This window comes from Centruroides sculpturatus, unplaced genomic scaffold (genome assembly GCF_000671375.1).
Source record: "Centruroides sculpturatus isolate CEXI.00-Female unplaced genomic scaffold, Cexi_2.0 scaffold943, whole genome shotgun sequence".
In the NCBI taxonomy this organism is placed as follows: Eukaryota; Metazoa; Arthropoda; class Arachnida; order Scorpiones; family Buthidae; genus Centruroides; species Centruroides sculpturatus.
The window spans coordinates 267754-288397 of NW_019385262.1; the positions used below are offsets into that span (position 1 = coordinate 267754).

Below are 20644 nucleotides of genomic sequence, written 5' to 3' on the forward strand. Positions count from 1 at the left end.
CATATATATATATATATATATATATATAAATTATATAAATGTATATATAATATATACATATATACAGTATATAATAAATTGATGTTTGATGTTTTAAAATTTTAGAAGCCTTTGATGTTACATGGTCATGAAAGAGCAATAACACAGATCAAGTATAATCGAGAAGGAGACTTATTATTTTCATGTTCCAAAGATATAATTCCAAATGCATGGTATTCAATTAATGGCGAAAGACTTGGATCGTTCAATGGACACACTGGAGCTATTTGGTGCATTGATGTCAATTGTATCCTTTTATTTATTTAAGTTTATAAATTTAATGTGATAGCTATTTCAATGTTGTTTCAATAATTAGAAAAATTTTATTATGCATTTGGCTTTAATATAACTATCAGACTTAAAGCTGCTTATATATTTACATTAGTTTTGATTATTTTTCAACATAATCTCCAGCTAAATTGAGACTCCTGTAGCAATTAACGGGCTTCTGTATTCTGTCTTCATAGAATTCTGACACCCATGATTGAAGCCACATTAATGCTGGACTGCAACTCTGTCATTGTGAAAGCATCGCAATGCAAGACATGTCTTTGTGTACTTGAAAAGTTTGTAATTGTTAGGCACTGAATCCTGACTATACAGAGAGTGATCAAACAGTTCTCATGATGTGATTGAAGCTTCTTGTCCTAATGACTATTGAACTTAAATCACACAATTTGATAAATTTAGGGACTAATCACACAGGAATGTATCTATAAGAGTGTGGCAAAATTAATCACATAGAGTTGTCATTGCAGAATGCATTTTGGGTCAAGATCCCTCTTTGGCTGCCTACAATCTTTTAAAACACTTGTTCTAAGTAAAGCCACAAGGAAAATAAATAATTTTAGTATAATATTTAAAACATGAAAAAGTAATGTAGAATGTCTTATCCCGAGTATTAAATGTAAGATTTAAAAAAAAAAATCTGAATGATATAATATCACACCACATACAGATTGTTTATTGAAATGTACTCTAAAACCATTTAAAAAATACAAATTTAACGATACAATACAGTGCTGCTGCCAGCTAAAACACGATTGAAACAGATTGTTTATTGAAATGTACTCTAAAACCATTTAAAAAATACAAATTTAACGATACAATACAGTGCTGTGCGTGTTTTAGCTGCCAGCTAAAACACGCACACCAGCAAAAATAATATTGGAGTAGTCCAAGACATAGCCAAATATTGCAGTGCCACAGCACTAGCGGAAATTTGAATTTGCCAACTGGATCACTTTCGGTTAATCGATGTTTTGGTTGATCGGTATTTGGATAATCGATGCTCTATTGTAATTTGGTTAAACAATCTCTTAATGGTAATTACATTACATTTTGTTTTAACCTGAAGACTACATCAATGCAATGTTGAAAGTGCTTGTTTTTATTATTGTTAAGGTGGTTATTTTATTATCAAAGAAGTGCTAATTTCAACATTATTAAAGAATTTTAATGCCAAAAGACAGTTTTATTTATTTGATGAACAATTACCGGCGTAAACTGTCTATTTTTGTTTATTGACACCATTATTTAAAATAATTTACATTATGCAAACTGTCAAAAATTGTTGACTAATTTATCTAATGTAGGATAATTGTAATGCAAGGAATTTCCCAAATTAGGAAACATCTTAGTCTTGGCATTGTAAGATAGAAACACACATTCAAATAGATTATGCCTTTTTTGTCTTTACACAGATGCTCCCCAACTTAGGAATAGGTTAGGTTCCTGGGCTTTTGTCATAAGTCGAAAACTAAGCTGAAAAGTTCATTTGTACACAGAATAACCATTTATTGTTAGTGTTTAATCATTTAATGTATTTAGAATACATTAAATTCATTAGCTAAATACCAACCGAATGCTGAATATCTATCGGGCTAGTATAAGGCTAATTACTAAATGAATTACGTGACCAATTTGGCTCTAGAGGTAAGCGTTAGGTGCCATCTCTTATTAACATTAATAATTATAAATAAATTAATTTAAATAATTTAGAACCGCTGGGAGAAAAAGTTGGCCTGAAGCGGGACTCGAACCCACAACTCCTGCTTACCATGCAGATGCGTTGCCAGTTACGCTATCCAGATTTCCAGTCCGATCTCCTCTTCCAGCGTATAGAAGCTAACTATATAACCATCGACGGTCATTACAATGCCGGCTGAGGACACATCCAGTGCCCACGTCCTATAAGGCAATCAACCGGCCATCGCAAGCCCCGGCAAGGCATAATATATACAAACATTGCTAAACCCGATATATAATATAGCTAAATACCAACTGAATGCCAAATATCTATCGGGCTAGTATAAGGCTAATTATTTTCTCTCCCAGAGGTTCTGAATTATTTAAATTAATTAATTTATTTATAATTATTAATGTTAATAAGAGATGGCACCTAACGCTTACCTCTAGAGCCAAATTGGTCACGTAATTCATTTAGTAATTAGCCTTATACTAGCCCGATAGATATTCGGCATTCAGTTGGTATTTACCTTGTTATAATGTTTCATGGTAAATATAAAAGCTTCGGCTTGAAGAGGATTTCTTTGGAAGTGAAATTCACTGCGAAAATGGGTCTTTTGCCTTCCGGATGTATTTGTGAGAAGNGCTGCCAGCTAAAACACGCACACCAGCAAAAATAATATTGGAGTAGTCCAAGACATAGCCAAATATTGCAGTGCCACAGCACTAGCGGAAGTTTGAATTTGCCAACTGGATCACTTTCGGTTAATCGATGTTTTGGTTGATCGGTATTTGGATAATCGATGCTCTATTGTAATTTGGTTAAACAATCTCTTAATGGTAATTACATTACATTTTGTTTTAACCTGAAGACTACATCAATGCAATGTTGAAAGTGCTTGTTTTTATTATTGTTAAGGTGGTTATTTTATTATCAAAGAAGTGCTAATTTCAACATTATTAAAGAATTTTAATGCCAAAAGACAGTTTTATTTATTTGATGAACAATTATTGGCGTAAACTGTCTATTTTTGTTTATTGACACCATTATTTAAAATAATTTACATTATGCAAACTGTCAAAAATTGTTGACTAATTTATCTAATGTAGGATAATTGTAATGCAAGGAATTTCCCAAATTAGGAAACATCTTAGTCTTGGCATTGTAAGATAGAAACACACATTCAAATAGATTATGCCTTTTTTGTCTTTACACAGATGCTCCCCAACTTAGGAATAGGTTAGGTTCCTGGGCTTTTGTCATAAGTCGAAAACTAAGCTGAAAAGTTCATTTGTACACAGAATAACCATTTATTGTTAGTGTTTAATCATTTAATGTATTTAGAATACATTAAATTCATTAGCTAAATACCAACCGAATGCTGAATATCTATCGGGCTAGTATAAGGCTAATTACTAAATGAATTACGTGACCAATTTGGCTCTAGAGGTAAGCGTTAGGTGCCATCTCTTATTAACATTAATAATTATAAATAAATTAATTTAAATAATTTAGAACCGCTGGGAGAAAAAGTTGGCCTGAAGCGGGACTCGAACCCACAACTCCTGCTTACCATGCAGATGCGTTGCCAGTTACGCTATCCAGATTTCCAGTCCGATCTCCTCTTCCAGCGTATAGAAGCTAACTATATAACCATCGACGGTCATTACAATGCCGGCTGAGGACACATCCAGTGCCCACGTCCTATAAGGCAATCAACCGGCCATCGCAAGCCCCGGCAAGGCATAATATATACAAACATTGCTAAACCCGATATATAATATAGCTAAATACCAACCGAATGCCAAATATCTATCGGGCTAGTATAAGGCTAATTATTTTCTCTCCCAGAGGTTCTGAATTATTTAAATTAATTAATTTATTTATAATTATTAATGTTAATAAGAGATGGCACCTAACGCTTACCTCTAGAGCCAAATTGGTCACGTAATTCATTTAGTAATTAGCCTTATACTAGCCCGATAGATATTCGGCTATATTATGTATCGGGTTTAGCGATGTTTGTATTAAATTCATTTACACACTTGCTACTGCTTACTAGTGGGTATTTCAAACACAGTTTATTCACCTAATGCACTTAGTTTTATAAAGTCCAGTTTAGTTTCCATGGTGAAAGAGCAACAATTTTTGCATTTATCTCCACTAGATTTACTGTTATGTTTTGGGTGCAATTTTTAAGCACTAGTCATAAAAGTTTATAAAAATTGTAGACAATAGCAAAAAATGCAGTTACTCCAATGTCATTGACTTGAGTGCTACTTTATGAATTACAATGGATGATACATAATAGAAATAAGCAACATTAATTATTTATTAAAAATTTATTATTTCTGCCAAAGAGTAACTTCAATGCCACCCCATGAGCAGTAAGAGAACTTCAGAATCAACGCAAAATTAAAAGTTTAGATGTATGGTTAAATTGCTCGTAAATCTGAAAGTTCATAAGTTGAACATTCTTAAATAGAGGAGTTNCCCCAGTAAAAACCATACAATAGGTATAGTAAAACCAATGTTAGTATTAAAACCATGTTAATATTAATAAATTAGAGCTGTCTGTTGATAAGACAGTGGCGATTTTATTGAAAGGTAGTATGAGCAAGGAAAGGCCGCTAAGAGTCAGGCTTGGTAATAAGGTTATAAAGTTTGCCAACTTTGTTAAATATCTTGGTATTCATATTCATATTGGGGCCAGTATGAGTATTATGCTACATGTCACGTCTGTCACAGATCGGTGTATTAAGGTGTTTGGTATGTTGAAGCAAAGCATTAGGAAAGAATGGGGCTCCAGTTTCACGACTCTTTTGGTTTTATATAAAGGTTTATTTTTAAATAGTTTATTATATGGTATTTTAGCATGGCGGGACCTCCTTAAAGGGTACCATAAGGTTAAATTAGAAAGGGCCCAAAGGAGTGTTTTATTGGTTTTAAGTAAAGAGTATAATACGGTTTCTACTATGGCCCTCCAGGTGATTGGAGGCATCCTACCTATAGATTTAGAGGTAGAATATATTTATTATAGTACCCTTATAAATAGGCGCACGGTTTTTAATTTGGTGGTCTGGTGTACGACGGCACTGCATCTGGTATAAATAATATTAAGCAAGAGGTGTTAAAAGTCTTATGTGATATGTAGCAAGACCGGTGGAATAAGTCTGATAAGGGGAGGATAACCTATGGATTCTTTCCTAATATTAATAATAGGATTAAAGCTAAGTGGGTGGAGCCTAATTATTGGTCCACGCAGATACTAAGTGGACATGGTGATTTTAATAGTAAATTAAGGTCATTCCACCTGGTTGAGGATGACCATTGTGAATGCGGTGCTGTCAACACCCTCCAGCATTTTATGATTGGCTGTAGGATATTTAATAATGATATTGGGGAGCTATTGGGTATTCTTAATATAGACTCCTCTTTTAATATTGATTTTAATGAGGTCTGCACCAACTTGGTGGCCACTGAGTTGAGGTATAATGGTGCATATAAGGTTTTAATGGGTATGCTTAAAAAGCACATGGTTTTAAGGGTTGGTGTATGACCTAGGTTTTTATTTATATTGGTTTTATGGTGCATTTATTTATATTGTATTTATGGTTTAAGGGATGTATTGTATTTATATTGATGTACAGTCCCTAGATATTTTAACTCCCTTGGTACCCACCAATTTTTAGTTTTAATGTAATTAAACATAAAAAATACTTAAAACTGAAAAAAAAACAAAAGAAATGTATTAATTTTGAAGAGAAAGCTTCAAAGTTTAACTTCCATTGTCTCGCCTTTCTGCGAAATCTGATGCCGATGAGTAATTGTGCTTACAGCTGGATGACCCTGAGAACAGCTGGTATTGTCTTTCGTGGAACATTCTCATAAAAGTCTCAGGAGGAGAAGGATTTAAAGTAGGATGAATACTAGTTGGCTGTATATTTCTAAACATTTCTCAAAAATTACATTTTTTTATTGCAATTTCCGACCCCCAGACTTAATTAAACATATATATAATATAATACATTAATTAAAAAAATTAAAAAAACTATTGGAGGTCATTTTTGACATCAGAAACTAGCTTTAAATAACTTTACCGAAGTTATTTAAAGCTATGAATGAAATTTGATAAAAATTTCCATTAAAAAACAATTAAGCGTTAATCGTGCGTCATTAAAGGTAGATTAAAATCGCGATAAAATTTTTTCGCGCGGGAAAAAATTTTTGAAAAAAAATTTGGAGACTTAATTAATTAATTAATTAATTATATTGANAAACAAATTAGACGCCAACACACACGCGCGCGCGTATTTTTCTCCTTTATTGACTTTTTTGAGGGGTTCAAGAGGTCTCAAAATATCCAAAAATCCAAAAAAAAATTTGGAGGGTCCAAACTATGGTTTGTTTTGTAATGCTATGTAACCTGCCTGAGTTAACTTTGGATAAGGGCTTAAGGGCCACTAGCCAATTCTGAAGCATCATCACCCATTTTTCCCCTAAGGACTCCAGCTCATTCCTCGATTTATCAGATATTACTAAAACCAAATCATCTGCGTAAGCAATATACTCTACGCTATATTTATTAAAGATCCTTAGGACACCATCAAAAACCAAGTTCCAGAGGACAGGCCCTAAGACCGACCCCTGAGGACAGCCCCTATTTAGCTTCTTTACCACTGTTAGATTGGCTTCCTCGTATACCACCTCTCTATAAGACAAATAGTCTTTAATAAGTTTATATATATCATTAGGACATTGCCTATACCTTAACTCATTCATAATTGAGGGCCACCATAGGTGATCAAAAGCACCTTTAATATCAAAGAAAATACCTAAATTGTATTTGCTACAAGACTTATCAACCAAGTCGCAGAGACGCATAAGTGCATCCTCTGTCGAACACCCTTTCTTAAAACCATATTGATACTTATTATTATACTCCTTAATTACAGACTCTAGTCTGTTTTTAATAATACTCTCAAAGACCTTTCCCAACAAAGGAATTAAGCATATTGGCCTATACGACCTCAGATTAGTCTTATCCTTATTACCACCTTTATAAATTATAACAACCTTCCTCTGTTTCCAACAATTTGGGAAGACAACATACACTAAGCATGCCTGATATAGGCACCTCATATGAGGCTTTAATAAACCATAACCTTCTTTTAATACCTCATACATAATACCATTGGTCCCGGGGGCCTTCCTCCCCTGAGAGGCCTTAGTGGCTATGTCAACATCATTATCAGTTATATCCTCAACATGCCCATTACCATTATACTCATGCACCATTACCCTCTGTACACTATGTATACTACTATCCTCCTGCTCATTATCGTTTGGAAACAGGGAACCCAATAAAAACTTAACCACCTCAATCCAGTTGTATAGCTCCCTATTACCACACCTCATATTTACCAATACCTGATTAGTCTTGAGCTTATTCATTAATACCTTATAGGGGATGCCCCAGGGGTCACCTTTAGTTTCAGCATTCACATACCTTTTCCAGCTCTCCTCTCTTATAGCTTTCAACCTATCTTTATAGATCTTTCTCCTTGCTATATAAATATCTTTTAAACCATTTCGTCTTTCCAGATCGGAGCACCTTTGAAATGCCCTCCTACATTTATTCACCTGCCTTTTTAGGTTATCTAACTCATTACACCACCAATTAGGAGCTCTGTGCTTCCTTTCAACCTTAGGGATAGCACTAACCATAGCATCTTAATACTACACCGTATATGGGTGCGGTACCTAATAACCTCGTACTTGTCCTCTATAATTTCAAAATTTTTTAAAGATAAATTTTGCCCCAGTTTTTGCCGAAACTTATGCCAATTCGCACAATGAAAGCCAAAAGAGCACCACTGAGGATCAAGCACCTTACCTACATTGTACTCATAAATAATTAAACCATGCTCACTAGTGGTTTCATGCACCATAGACCAATTTTCAATTACCACACCATGTGTAGTGAGGGTCAAATCAATATAAGAATTACCCCTACTAGATATAAACATAAGACCTGCCTCTGGATCATTAACACAGACCAAGTCCCATTTCAGAATTGTCTCTAATAAGAGATTACCCCCTATCATCAGTAGTCTCACTGCCCCATAGAGTAGCCTTAGCATTACCATCCATACTTATAATAATAATCTCACCATGCAGCTTCCCCAGGATACAGTCTAATTCTCTTACACTATTGTTAATGTCACCACTAGGTGGACAATATAAACTCACCAAATACACTAAAATATAAATTTTCGTCTATAATATCGTATCTTCTATTACCAGGACTTATTATACTGGCATTACAGAAAATATTACAAAGTTTACAGAAAAACATTTTTTATTTTACTTATATACCTGGACACATACATAGTTTTGCGTTTCAGACACTCTTGTCCCTCCTTAGCAGGTATTTTTGTATATTCTATAACAATAAAATAAGTATTTAAAATTACATTTAAATTTACCGACAAAAAGTTTAATAAAATTCTTAATAAAAAGTCTTACAATTTGATGGTTTTCATTTATTTTTACCACAGCTGGATATTCAAATTTGACCGACAATAACAGTATTACTATAATCTTAAACCTGTATTAAATAGATTATATTAACATTATTTCAGTTTTTTAAATTTATTTACTATTGTTACAACTTACATTTGTTCTAGATCCGTTTGCCTTACACCTCATTTCTACTTTTTTCGATTGTTCTTTTTATCAGTTAGATACACCCCTTTTTCTATGAATCTTAGCCATGATTGGTGCATTTCTCTACCAGTATTACTGTTTATTCTCTTATTTTGTCTTATTATATTAATATGTTTATAATTATTCTTTTCTTTTTTCTTTTATTTTAACTGAATTCAATACTATTTCACAACCTGTGGTATTACAATGCTCCGCTACTACTGAATTTGCATAATTTCTCTTGATTGCTCTGATGTGTTCATTTATTCTTATTTTTAATTTTCTTTTTGTTTCTCCTATATATATTTTTTCTGGTTTACAACTACAATTAAATGAATATACAACTCCTTTTTCTTCTAATATATCATAATTTCCTTCATTTCTATAACATAAATGATTTTTTTGTTGTATTTACTTTTTCTGGTATTATATTAATTGTATTGTTTAATATTTTCTTAATTCTTTCAAATATCTTAGGGATATACCTTATTTTAACGAAACCTTTCTCTTTATCTATTAATCTTAATTTTTTATCTTTTTTCCAATTTTTTTATCCATTTATTCAGTAGGCTTTTTAGATAATCATTTAACATAAACATTTTTATTATTTCTTCTTCTTCTTCTTTCTCTTGAGTTTTAATTTCACTAGTTTGTTGTCTAATTTTATTTATATACATTTTAAATATATTATATTTCATACTTATTGGTGTAACTGATTTATAATTAATTGTTTTTGGTATTTGTATAGGTTTCACATATTTTTTATAAATTAATTGATCTTCTTTTCTCTCTATAGTTATATCTAGATAATTAATACTATTTTGTTTTTCTATTTCTATTTCAAATTTAATATTTTCTTTTATATCATTAGCTTCCTTTATAATTATTTGTTCATTTGTTTTTCTTGTATCATATATTATAATACAGTCATCTACATACCTGTTATAAAATTCTATGCCTTCTATGTCTTTAATTTTTTCATCTATTTGTATCATTAATATTTCAGCCAATCTTGGGCCTATGCAAGTACCCATAGGTATTCCATTATCCTGGGTATAGAATTTATTTCCAAACTGAAAATAGTTATTTTTAATTATAATTAAACATAATTTAATTATCCAACTAGGTGTTTTGATTCTTAATAATGAATTTTCTATATCTTCTATTGTGATACTAGGATACATATTTACTATATCAAGAGATATTAATTTCATATATTTATTAATTGTAACATTTTTTAATCTTGTTAACAATTCATCTACATTTTTAATACTATAATTAGATATTTCTAATAGGTTTAGTTTATCTTTTAAAAATTTTTCTAGATTATAATATAAATAATTTCTAATATCTATTAATGGTCTATATTTTAAAGGATTTTTATGTGTTTTTACCCTTATGTTAAATTTTGGTGTTCTATTAAATAATAGAATAAATAGTAATACTGGTAGAGAAATGCACCAATCATGGCTAAGATTCATAGAAAAAGGGGTGTATCTAACTGATAAAAAGAACAATCGAAAAAAGTAGAAATGAGGTGTAAGGCAAACGGATCTAGAACAAATGTAAGTTGTAACAATAGTAAATAAATTTAAAAAACTGAAATAATGTTAATATAATCTATTTAATACAGGTTTAAGATTATAGTAATACTGTTATTGTCGGTCAAATTTGAATATCCAGCTGTGGTAAAAATAAATGAAAACCTTCAAATTGTAAGACTTTTTATTAAGAATTTTATTAAACTTTTTGTCGGTAAATTTAAATGTAATTTTAAATACTTATTTTATTGTTATAGAATATACAAAAATACCTGCTGAGGAGGGACAAGAGTGTCTGAAACGCAAAACTATGTATGTGTCCAGGTATATTAAGTAAAATAAAAAATGTTTTTCTGTAAACTTTGTAATATTTTCTGTAATGCCAGTATAATAAGTCCTGGTAATAGAAGATACAATATTATAGACGAAAATTTATATTTTAGTAAGAATAAAGGACATTGAGGCATTTTAATTCACCAAATACACCTTCATACTATCTCCCATGACCTGTGCTACTGCACAAGCTGGGGATGAGAGGTCTTGTATATCCAAAACTGCCCACTTTGTGTTATAAATAATAACAGCAGCCCAGGGTTGCATCTGGGCGCACTGGAAGTGGATGGTCTTAACCTTAATTTCAAACCCAAGCACCTTACCTGGAGCTGCATATGGTTCTTGAACCAGGGATATATCGACCCCATATTGAGTCACCACTTTACTAAGCTCTCCTGGGACAGGTCGACTCCAATCCATATTTATTTGAGCCATTTTTATAATAATATTTTTAAGACTACTGTCCATAATCAATTTTAGATAGATACCTTTCCAAGTATGGACCATCTTATATGAGAGAGAATCCTTGTCCCTTAATTTGTGTTTATGGGGTTTCCACATTTGCTTGCATGTTATACATGCTTTCTCTGACACCTCTGTTTTGCAATCCGGACCCTTATGTCCAGACTTACCACACATACTGCAGATTAAATCTGCTGCATCGCAGTGCTTTGCCACATGTCCAAACTTTTGACATTTATAACGCAGGGTGACCTCATGGTAATCCCTGACCACACAATTTCTATAACCAATATAAACTCTTCCACTATTGATTAGTCTTACTCTCATGCTGGGTGTAACTTCGGCTACCCAGTCTGTCAAGCCTTCTCTTTTATGGCCTGTACGGTAAACCAACCTTAACTCACCTTTTAATTTATCAGTTGACACATCTTCCCCAAAAAGAGTGTCACTATTTAAATCACCAATATTATCCATCACTTCTTCCATAGTCATACTCTTCGGTACATCTTTTATCACCATTCTCGGCCGCCTTTTGGTTGGTTGTTCTATTATTAAGTCACCACCAGTTATATTTTTATTATTTAAGACCTTATCAAGGTCACCCTTACTATCTAAAGTTACTACTGTACCATTGGTACGCATCTTACGGATGCTGCCAATTCTTACTTTATCCTTTCTTGGGTTATATTTTTAAGAAAACCTTTTATAATCTCACTGTTCATATCATTGTTTTTACCCTTTACCAATAATACAGCTTCATCTTTGCCACCATAACCACCTTTAATAGGTCCCTGAGTCTTACCTGTGATAGAGACATTAGCTCTAGCCACTTGAGAGAAACTAGGCTTTACCTTATAATCTTTCTCCAGCTCTACTTTTACCTCTTTAACAGTTCTTATTTGTGCTTTTAGCACTTTTTCTATAACAAGCCCATGCACTATTTTTTGTGCTTCAGTCATGTACTCAATTATTTTACTTGCCATAACACTAGTGATTCTGCTACTTTTTATCGTAGCACAACTTACTTAACTCTAGCATCATTTGATGCATTCTGTCATTTTCATTCATACCTTCACCAGATATTCGTCTATTACTATTTTCAATATTATCAATGCCTTCTATGACTGAGTCCGAAGTTCTATGGCCCACCAACCTTCCTCCGTCTCCTCCTGACACCTGCTTACTTGAATTTTTTGTTTAATTTATCCATTCATGTGGATGTACTACCTACAACGGGGATTCGCCAGGTCACCCGAGGGGATCGTTTGCGACACCAAGATTTGTTAGTTGCCTAGGTGCCATCCAGCTCTCAGCACGATACCTTCCACCTTAGCTTAAACGACCACTGCTGTACCCTTAACTTCCCCTGACTACCCCAGAGGCATGAGCTTTGGCTATACCCCTGGTAATGCCAAAATACTAAGCCCCCCGCCACGACTAGGCAGGCATAGTCAACGATTATATTGGGGGTTAAATAATAAAAGTTAATATATGAAAGTAAAGATATTACTTTTACTATGTTTGTAATTATAGTACAGAAAAAACTTGTAGAATATAATCATTGTCTTTATAACTTCGATAGTACCGTCAGCATAAAAACTTCACTAGCTGGACCTCCACCGCAATCCAGACGCAAATGCAAATAGGTCACGTGATTAAAAGTTTTTACACTAGTGGAGTCTTGGCCTAAAATTTGATAATGAAAAAATTGCACAGAAGCAAAGTAATTAAATCTATTGTGTGTTACAAAATCAACTATGATTTTGTACCACACAATAATTTGACTGTAATTTGAAACACTAATCAAATTACAGGGTGGACTACAGAAAATGCAAGCCATTATTAAAAAAATTGAATCTTTGAACAAAGTTTGTGGATGTGGCACTTACTTTGCACCAAGCAGGATATAGTATTTACAAACCCTCAAAATAAATAAAAAATTTGTTATCAGAATTTAAAAAAAAAATGGTAATACACTACCTTTCCATACAGTCATATTCTTATATACAGAAAGAGGTTGAAACCTTCAAATGTGTGAACTGAGTTTGTTGGCTCTCAAAAAAAACTGAGTGGTGTCAGTCATGCTAACATAATTAAATGGGTTCATTCAACTACAATTTATTCAGAAAATCCACACAAATGTACAGTATACACCAGGAAAAAAAATTTCGGATAATCTGAAACGTTTGCTAGTTTGAACACGTTTGGACCCCTATTTAGATTTGCAAGGATTTTCTGTAGAAATTTTTCATAATGTTTAACTCTAACTTTTATATAATATGCATTTTAAATTATTTTAGAAATTTCTGAAGTTACATTATTTTTTGCTTCTTTATTTCAAATTAAATTAATTTAATAATTTATAAGGTTAGTTTTTTCATTTATAAGAAAATTTATATCATTAATACCTAAACTTTAACAAGGGGATACAACTAGAGTTGCTACTGGAGCTGCAGATAATACCTGTAGAATATGGGATTGTGAGAGAGGTGAGAACTTTATCTTTTTATTCTTAAATTAATAAATTGTGTTTTATAATTTTAAATAATTGAGGTACTATCCAAAATTAATCAATAAATAAAATTACATTACACGTAGATTTTGTTCACTACTGTCACGTCACCTTCACATTAATCCTCTTGAGAGTGTGCACAATGATTCCATTGCTTCTGCACAAACAGAATGCATACTGGAAGTCCTTTTTTGATGACTGTGTTTAATACTGTCTGTGATTCAACTTCACCCTCCTCTGTTATTTCAAATTTTTATCCCTTTAACTTTATTTTCCTTTTAGAAACAGAAAGCAAGGAGTTAAATTGGACAAGTATGGTGAAATTGTTTTTAGCCAAAAACATTTGCACAGTTAAAGTTGTGTGTGGTTTAGTGTTGTGTTTATGCAGAACCCAGTTTTTATTGCACTATTTTTTGGCTATGTTTTCCTTCAGCTGCCCTAAGATTTTACAATAGAATTCTACAATCACTTTCTGACCTGGAGGGATGAACTTTACGAATAATTCTTTCAATAAAGAAAGATCATAGATTTGACAATACTCTTGATTTTCAGGCTTTCTTTGACCTAGCCTTTCTGATAAAGAAAATATCTTAATAATTCCAGTCAGGCATACTTCCTCCATAAGAATGCTCTACACCTAAAAATGGAAGTGGAGGTTTTGTAACAAAAAAAGTCAACAAAGAAAATGATTATTACAATAAGAGATGCGCAGAATTATCACTATTAATTTTTAATTTTTGTTTGTTTCATGTCGTCAACTCTCTCCTTCCCATATGAACAAACAAAAATTATACCATTAATAAATAAATCATCAATAACTTATTGACAATGTATAAACAAAAATAAAATTCTATTAACATATAATACTCAACACTATTTCAAGGGATATGTTTCCATTCTACATATTTACCTCGTATTAAAGAATAATTTTTCAATCCTGATTCATTAGTACAGTAACTGTTCTTTTTGGTGGATATTAGTTTTGTCAAATAATTGGCCACTATCTCCTCAGTAAATACATGCTGTATTGTAAATTTTTTTCTTCTATCTCTTTTTAGATAAACTATGTATTTTAATTCATTATGTTTGGTTCTTCTGTGATTACTAGGATTCTTCATCAATGATAGTGATGAGAGGTTATCGTAGTACATTGGTGTAGCTTTTTTTAAATGTCATTCAAATTGCATCATTTCTAATAATTTACATAACCACTTAGCTTCCTTTACAACCTTGTAGGTAGCAATGAGTTCTGCTTTACAAGTTGAAAGACTTATGTTTCTTCGTTGACTTCCGTCTTATTGCTTCTGCTAATCTAAATTATAACCTGTTATAAATTTATATTACATGCCCTAGAATTCCAACTAGTATCAGTAAACCCATGTAACTTGTCTTCACAGATTTTGTAATGGAGACTTAACTCTTTTGCACCTTTCAAATATTGCAATATGCACTTAGCCACTGTCCATGCATACCACTCACCCTCATTATCGTAGTAGAGAGAGAAACTGACATGACCCAAATTCAAGGTACTGCACTAGTTCATGTTCTTGACAAAGAAGTCTCAGTCTTTCAGTCAACAGGTATATCGTTACTACCACGATAAATTTGAACCAGCTGCTAGGAGATGTTGCTCGCTGTTTCTTTGACCAAATTGCTGATCAGGGAAATGAGTGCAGCCAGCTGAAGTTACTGCCTGTGGATTCAGCCTGGCTCCAAAGTATAGCTGTTTATTTGTGCATAATAACAAAACCGGTCTAAATTTTTTTAAATTGATTCTGGAGCAGATTTGTCAATCATTTCTAACCATATTAAGGATCGGCCTACAAAGTTTGAATTATATACTGCCAACAATTCTAAAATCTCAACATATGGAATGAAAGTGTTAGGACTTGACCTCAACTTAAGATGTTTTTTCAAATGGCAATTCACCAAAGCTGATGTGCAGAAGCCTATAATCAGTGCAGACTTTTTGGCCTACTTTGGACTAATTTTCGACATCAGAAACAGATTACTGGTTGACATCTCTAACTACATGGGGAAGATATTATACAGGACCACCTACTTCAGTCAAAACTCTAATCAGGGTACATTGTTTACTACACCCTGGTGTTGTGGGTTGTTGTTCAGTAATTCTCCAATGCAGGATATCCTCAAGGACTTTCCACATCTCACTTGTCCTCAGCCTTTTTCAGACAAGGTCAGGCACAACACAGTGCATTATATCGAGACAAACAGTCCACCTGTATTTGCTAAATCTCGTAGATTACTCCCATCTCAACTGCAAGTAGCAAAGCAAGAATTCCAGCACATGATGGAACTACGTATATGCAGACCATCAAAGTCCAACTGGGCTTCTCCCCTCCATATGGTGCAGAAGGGCCATAATGATTGGAGACCTACTTTATCTATTTATTTATTAAAAAGGAGTAGAGAGGTTGTCTGTTTAGAAACTGACTTTACCTCTATGGAAGTAGTAGTAGTGAAGTGGAAATAAAAAGAGGAATAGATAGTGTTTAGGAAGGGAAAGTAGATAGGGAAAGATTGAAGTGCCTGCATTGCCTTTGAAAATACAAGTACAAATAGGAATACACAGGTAAAATTTACATAAATGTATAAAGCTATACAAAATACAGTAAAGGTGCGAGAAACATTGAATATACGTGGGGGACCCAAAAATAATTGGATTTTTTGTATAAAAACTTTATTTATTAACTATTACAAAATTCCTTCAGTCACCTTTAAAGTACTCTCCATTAGATGCGATGCACTTGTCAAATCTTTTTCCCCACTGTTTGAAGCATCTCTGGAACTCTTCAACCTTGATATCATCCAGTACCCTTAGCGAAGCTGTTTTTATCGCCTCCACATCATCAAAACGCTTCCCTTTTAGATTTTTCTTCATTCTCAGAAACAGAAAAAAGTCGCACAGGGCTAGGTCTGGTGAATATGGTGGGTGGGGAACGACAGGCCATCTTCGAGAGGTCAAATAGTGAGTCACTTGTAATGCCGTGTGTGCGGGGACATTGTCGTGATGAAGAAATCAGTCACCTGATCACCAAAGTTCCTGGTGTTTCCTTTGCACGTCCTCTTGCAGACGTCTTAACACTTTTTGGTGGATTTTTTCAATGTTTTCATCGTTTCGAGATGTTGAAGGATGCCCAGAACTTCGCAGGCGGAACAAAATAACAGTAAGAGAAACCCAACACTACACTCAAATGTAAACCTACAAACTGACACCATTTGCACAGCTGTTTTGTGAAGGTTTCTACTAACCCCATGTAACGGGAGAACTCTACTATGTCTACGAATGGCAGCATGCTTTCAGTTCGGTTTTTTGGGTCTTCCCTTGTACAGTATACAATGGTAAAAACTAATATATAGTTGTACAGTACTAGTGACACCACAGTACATGAATAAATGTACTGTGGCATTACCTACAGATGATACACACGAATTGGAACAATACTGCTAAATTATTACATAAAATTGAACAGTACAGAATAGCTTATATGATAGTATTGTGTATTTATCGCTTTCTGCAAAGATTGTAGCAGTGGATATGTACAGTACATGAGAAGACAAAAGATAACAAAATACCAATTGAAGTTTGGACAAAACGTGACCATGGTAATATATACATTAAAAACTTGATCCAGTGATTGATTACAGACAGCAACCAAAGCCAATATATACAGTCAATCCTCCTATAACACGGTAGATATGTTCTGTTCTTTATGAAATTCATGTTTTACGAGTCCTTAAATACATGAGCCAATCACAGCCCAGCACGTGTGCAGTTTATGGACTATGGCTGTTTGAAAGGTTTTCTTCCATAAAATTAATCGATTCTAGACTAATTTGACTCAACATTTCCAAAACATGTATAATTTTTTGGGAATAATCCATATAAACTATGCTATAAACCAGGGCTTCTTAAACTTTTTTTATTCAAGACCCCATTTATAATTGTGATTTTTTTCGCAACCCAAAAAATATAAAATAAAGATAGATACAAATATGCAAAAACAATAATGGTGTACTACCACAGTTCACTCTTGTGTTACCATGGAACAGAGACAACCGAATACACTGAAAAGCGACAACACTACACTAGTTCACACTACAGTGTTGCTAAATTGTTATCTTGCTGCACCAGAAGTGACACAAAGCGCAACTCACGAAACGTATGACACAAAGTGTGCCATTTTCAAACTCTCACAAATTATTTTCAATATTTTGCATTAAAATCTCTCGATCCCAAGATTTTGCTAAGCAACCCCAAATGGGGTCACGACCTATAGTTTAAGAAACCATGCTATAAACAAAAAATTGTAGGATTACTTACCGAACCCGGAGTTACACGATTTTCAAATCTTGTTGATTCATTGCGAATGTGTCTCTTTAATCCGATCAATTCAGTTCGAACTATCATATACAGCTTTCAGGTTAGGTAGTTCTTTTATTGGTTTGTCATATCCATTTTGGACTTATTTGTATTTTAAGTCCCTCTTCAGTTCAAATCTACAAATTATTTAAAAAAAAAAAAACAAATTTATATACACTTACTTAAAAACAAAAAGGTTATATACAATTAGTGAGATGACAAATTCTTCGCGTGTAGATTATATTTACTGACATAAAACTATTTTAAAAAAATTGTTACACTTATACGTTACCTAAGGTTCTGTTTTTTAAAAAACCTTTGGTGTATAACTGGTAACGTTGGAAAGAGTTTAAAAATACAGCCATTTAAAAACACTTCAAANCAACCTGTGGTATTACAATGCTCCGCTACTACTGAATTTGCATAATTTCTCTTGATTGCTCTGATGTGTTCATTTATTCTTATTTTTAATTTTCTTTTTGTTTCTCCTATATATATTTTTTCTGGTTTACAACTACAATTAAATGAATATACAACTCCTTTTTCTTCTAATATATCATAATTTCCTTCATTTCTATAACATAAATGATTTTTTTGTTGTATTTACTTTTTCTGGTATTATATTAATTGTATTGTTTAATATTTTCTTAATTCTTTCAAATATCTTAGGGATATACCTTATTTTNATTAACACTAATTGGGCAATAATGTGTGGCCGATTAATCGGTAATCGGCCATTTTGCTTATCGGTGCATCCTTAGTTTATACAACAGATAAAAAGAATCATATTACAGTATTAAACTACAAAAGAATTCTATGGACACTTTGTATATATTGTGTTACATGATATATTTTCTTTCTTATATTCAACTTCTGCCAAATTTAAAAATCTCGTGCTTGAGTTCCTCTTTGTGAATTGATATTTTTCATTTGATCTTTTATTATATAAAAATGAAATGTGTTATCCAAAATTACTTACTGTATTTTTGTGGAATGACTGGCATGCTGGTCTATCTGCAGGAGACCACAAAATCAGATATTTCTGTATGGTAAAAACTGGCATGCCTGTTTAAGTGAGGTTATAGATCCCTCTCTAGAGAGCATGTTAAAAAAATGAACAAGTTACGTCATGTAAAAATGAACAAATTTTTAGTCTAAAACTGTGAAACTATCAGCATTACATCAAAAACTATGATTATACATTTAATTTCTTTGTTTTTTCTTCTTTCTAATGATGTAAAATACTTGTGGAATTCCAAAAGTGCTTTTTTTGGTCTGTGTGTATTTTGTTGTTTGATTCAAAAATAAACATATTAAATGTAAGAAACTTGCTGTAAATTATCTCAGCTTACACTGATTAACATTGGCTTTGTGTGAAATTTGAGAGGAAGGGTAGATGGTTGGTGTAGCCCACAAGGACTAACTGCCACTGCCACCACTACCACCAAGTCGCTAATTGTTTATCATCTTATATACAAAAGGTCTTCCTGATCTTAAGTCAGTCAAATTACAATTAACAACTAGTTTTGTTAGATCTGATTAATTTAATGTTTCAGTTGCAGTTTAACTGGTATGCTGGTCTTACCTGTTTATATGCAGCATGCCAGTCATTCTGCAAAAATATGATAATATTAAAATTTTCATGCAGAATTATTCTAATTTTATATTTAATTAATGTCTAGTTTGTTCCCAATTTTTTGTGTTTTTGGTGATTAATTAAAGTAAATTATAGAAATGTAATTAATATCTGTGTTGGACCAGAATAAATTTTAATAGTAAAATTAAAAACATTTTGAGTTCATTTCTTCATTTCAGGAATTGAGATGGCTCAAATAGTGACAAAAACGGCCGTTAGAACTTGTGGATTTTCCTACAGTGGCAAATTATTGATGTACACTACGGATAAATCTATGGGCAAGCCATGCGAAATTAAAATCGTCGATATTTTTGACGAAAGTGACATTTCAGGTAAGTCATATGAAATCTATGAGGGTCGTCCCAGAAGTACCCGACCTGACATAGATGGCAGTACTTGTTTGAAAAAAATGACTGTGTTCAAATGTTTTAACCTTATAAAGCTTAAGTTTGAAGTTTGAAGACGTTACGTTGTATAGTACAGTGGGTGATTGGTTAACGAACATAATCCGTTCCAAGACTTTGTTTGCTATCCGAATTGTTCGTTAACCGATTATGAATTTACCATAGGTTTGTATGGGAATTTGATTAATTCGTTCTGGAGACACCCCAAAATAAAAAATATATACTTTTTTACTACGTTTATTTATATGTAATAATAAAAATACATATATACACAGACATGCATTTTTATTAGTTATGGTTTTTTGTTTGTGGAGGTTAAATAATCTGTCTAATGTCGATTGCTTTTCTCTCTTCTTCGGGATTTTTCAGAAGTAATTAATAGCATTGTAATTGTAGAGATCCCCAAGCCTATTAACCTCAACCTGGTTTGTATGCCATTCTAAGACCGTTGATCTGACATCCCCCATTTCTTCAAAAGATCTTTAATTAATAGCAGATATCGGCATTAATCCTCTTTTTCAGAATAAAACATATCTTGCCGAGTTTCTTGGTGTTCTCTATTCAAGAGTTCTTGACGTTCTTCTGTCGTCAGATCCGTTTCAGGTTCCATTATGAGCTCTTCATTGTTCTTTATTTCTCAGATGTGATTTTTGTTA

General features: G+C 32.7%; 1 protein-coding gene across 1 annotated transcript in view; it reads left to right on the forward strand.

Annotated features, from left to right (window-relative positions):
• Window positions 1-20644, forward strand: part of LOC111636846 (eukaryotic translation initiation factor 3 subunit I-like) — an 80667-nt gene that overhangs the window by 18143 nt on the left and 41880 nt on the right. The window contains exons 2-4 of the mRNA XM_023382233.1: window positions 106-286; window positions 13476-13541; window positions 19764-19916. Of these exons, the coding sequence (XP_023238001.1) occupies window positions 106-286; window positions 13476-13541; window positions 19764-19916 (400 nt within the window). The remainder of the gene's footprint in view (window positions 1-105; window positions 287-13475; window positions 13542-19763; window positions 19917-20644) is intronic.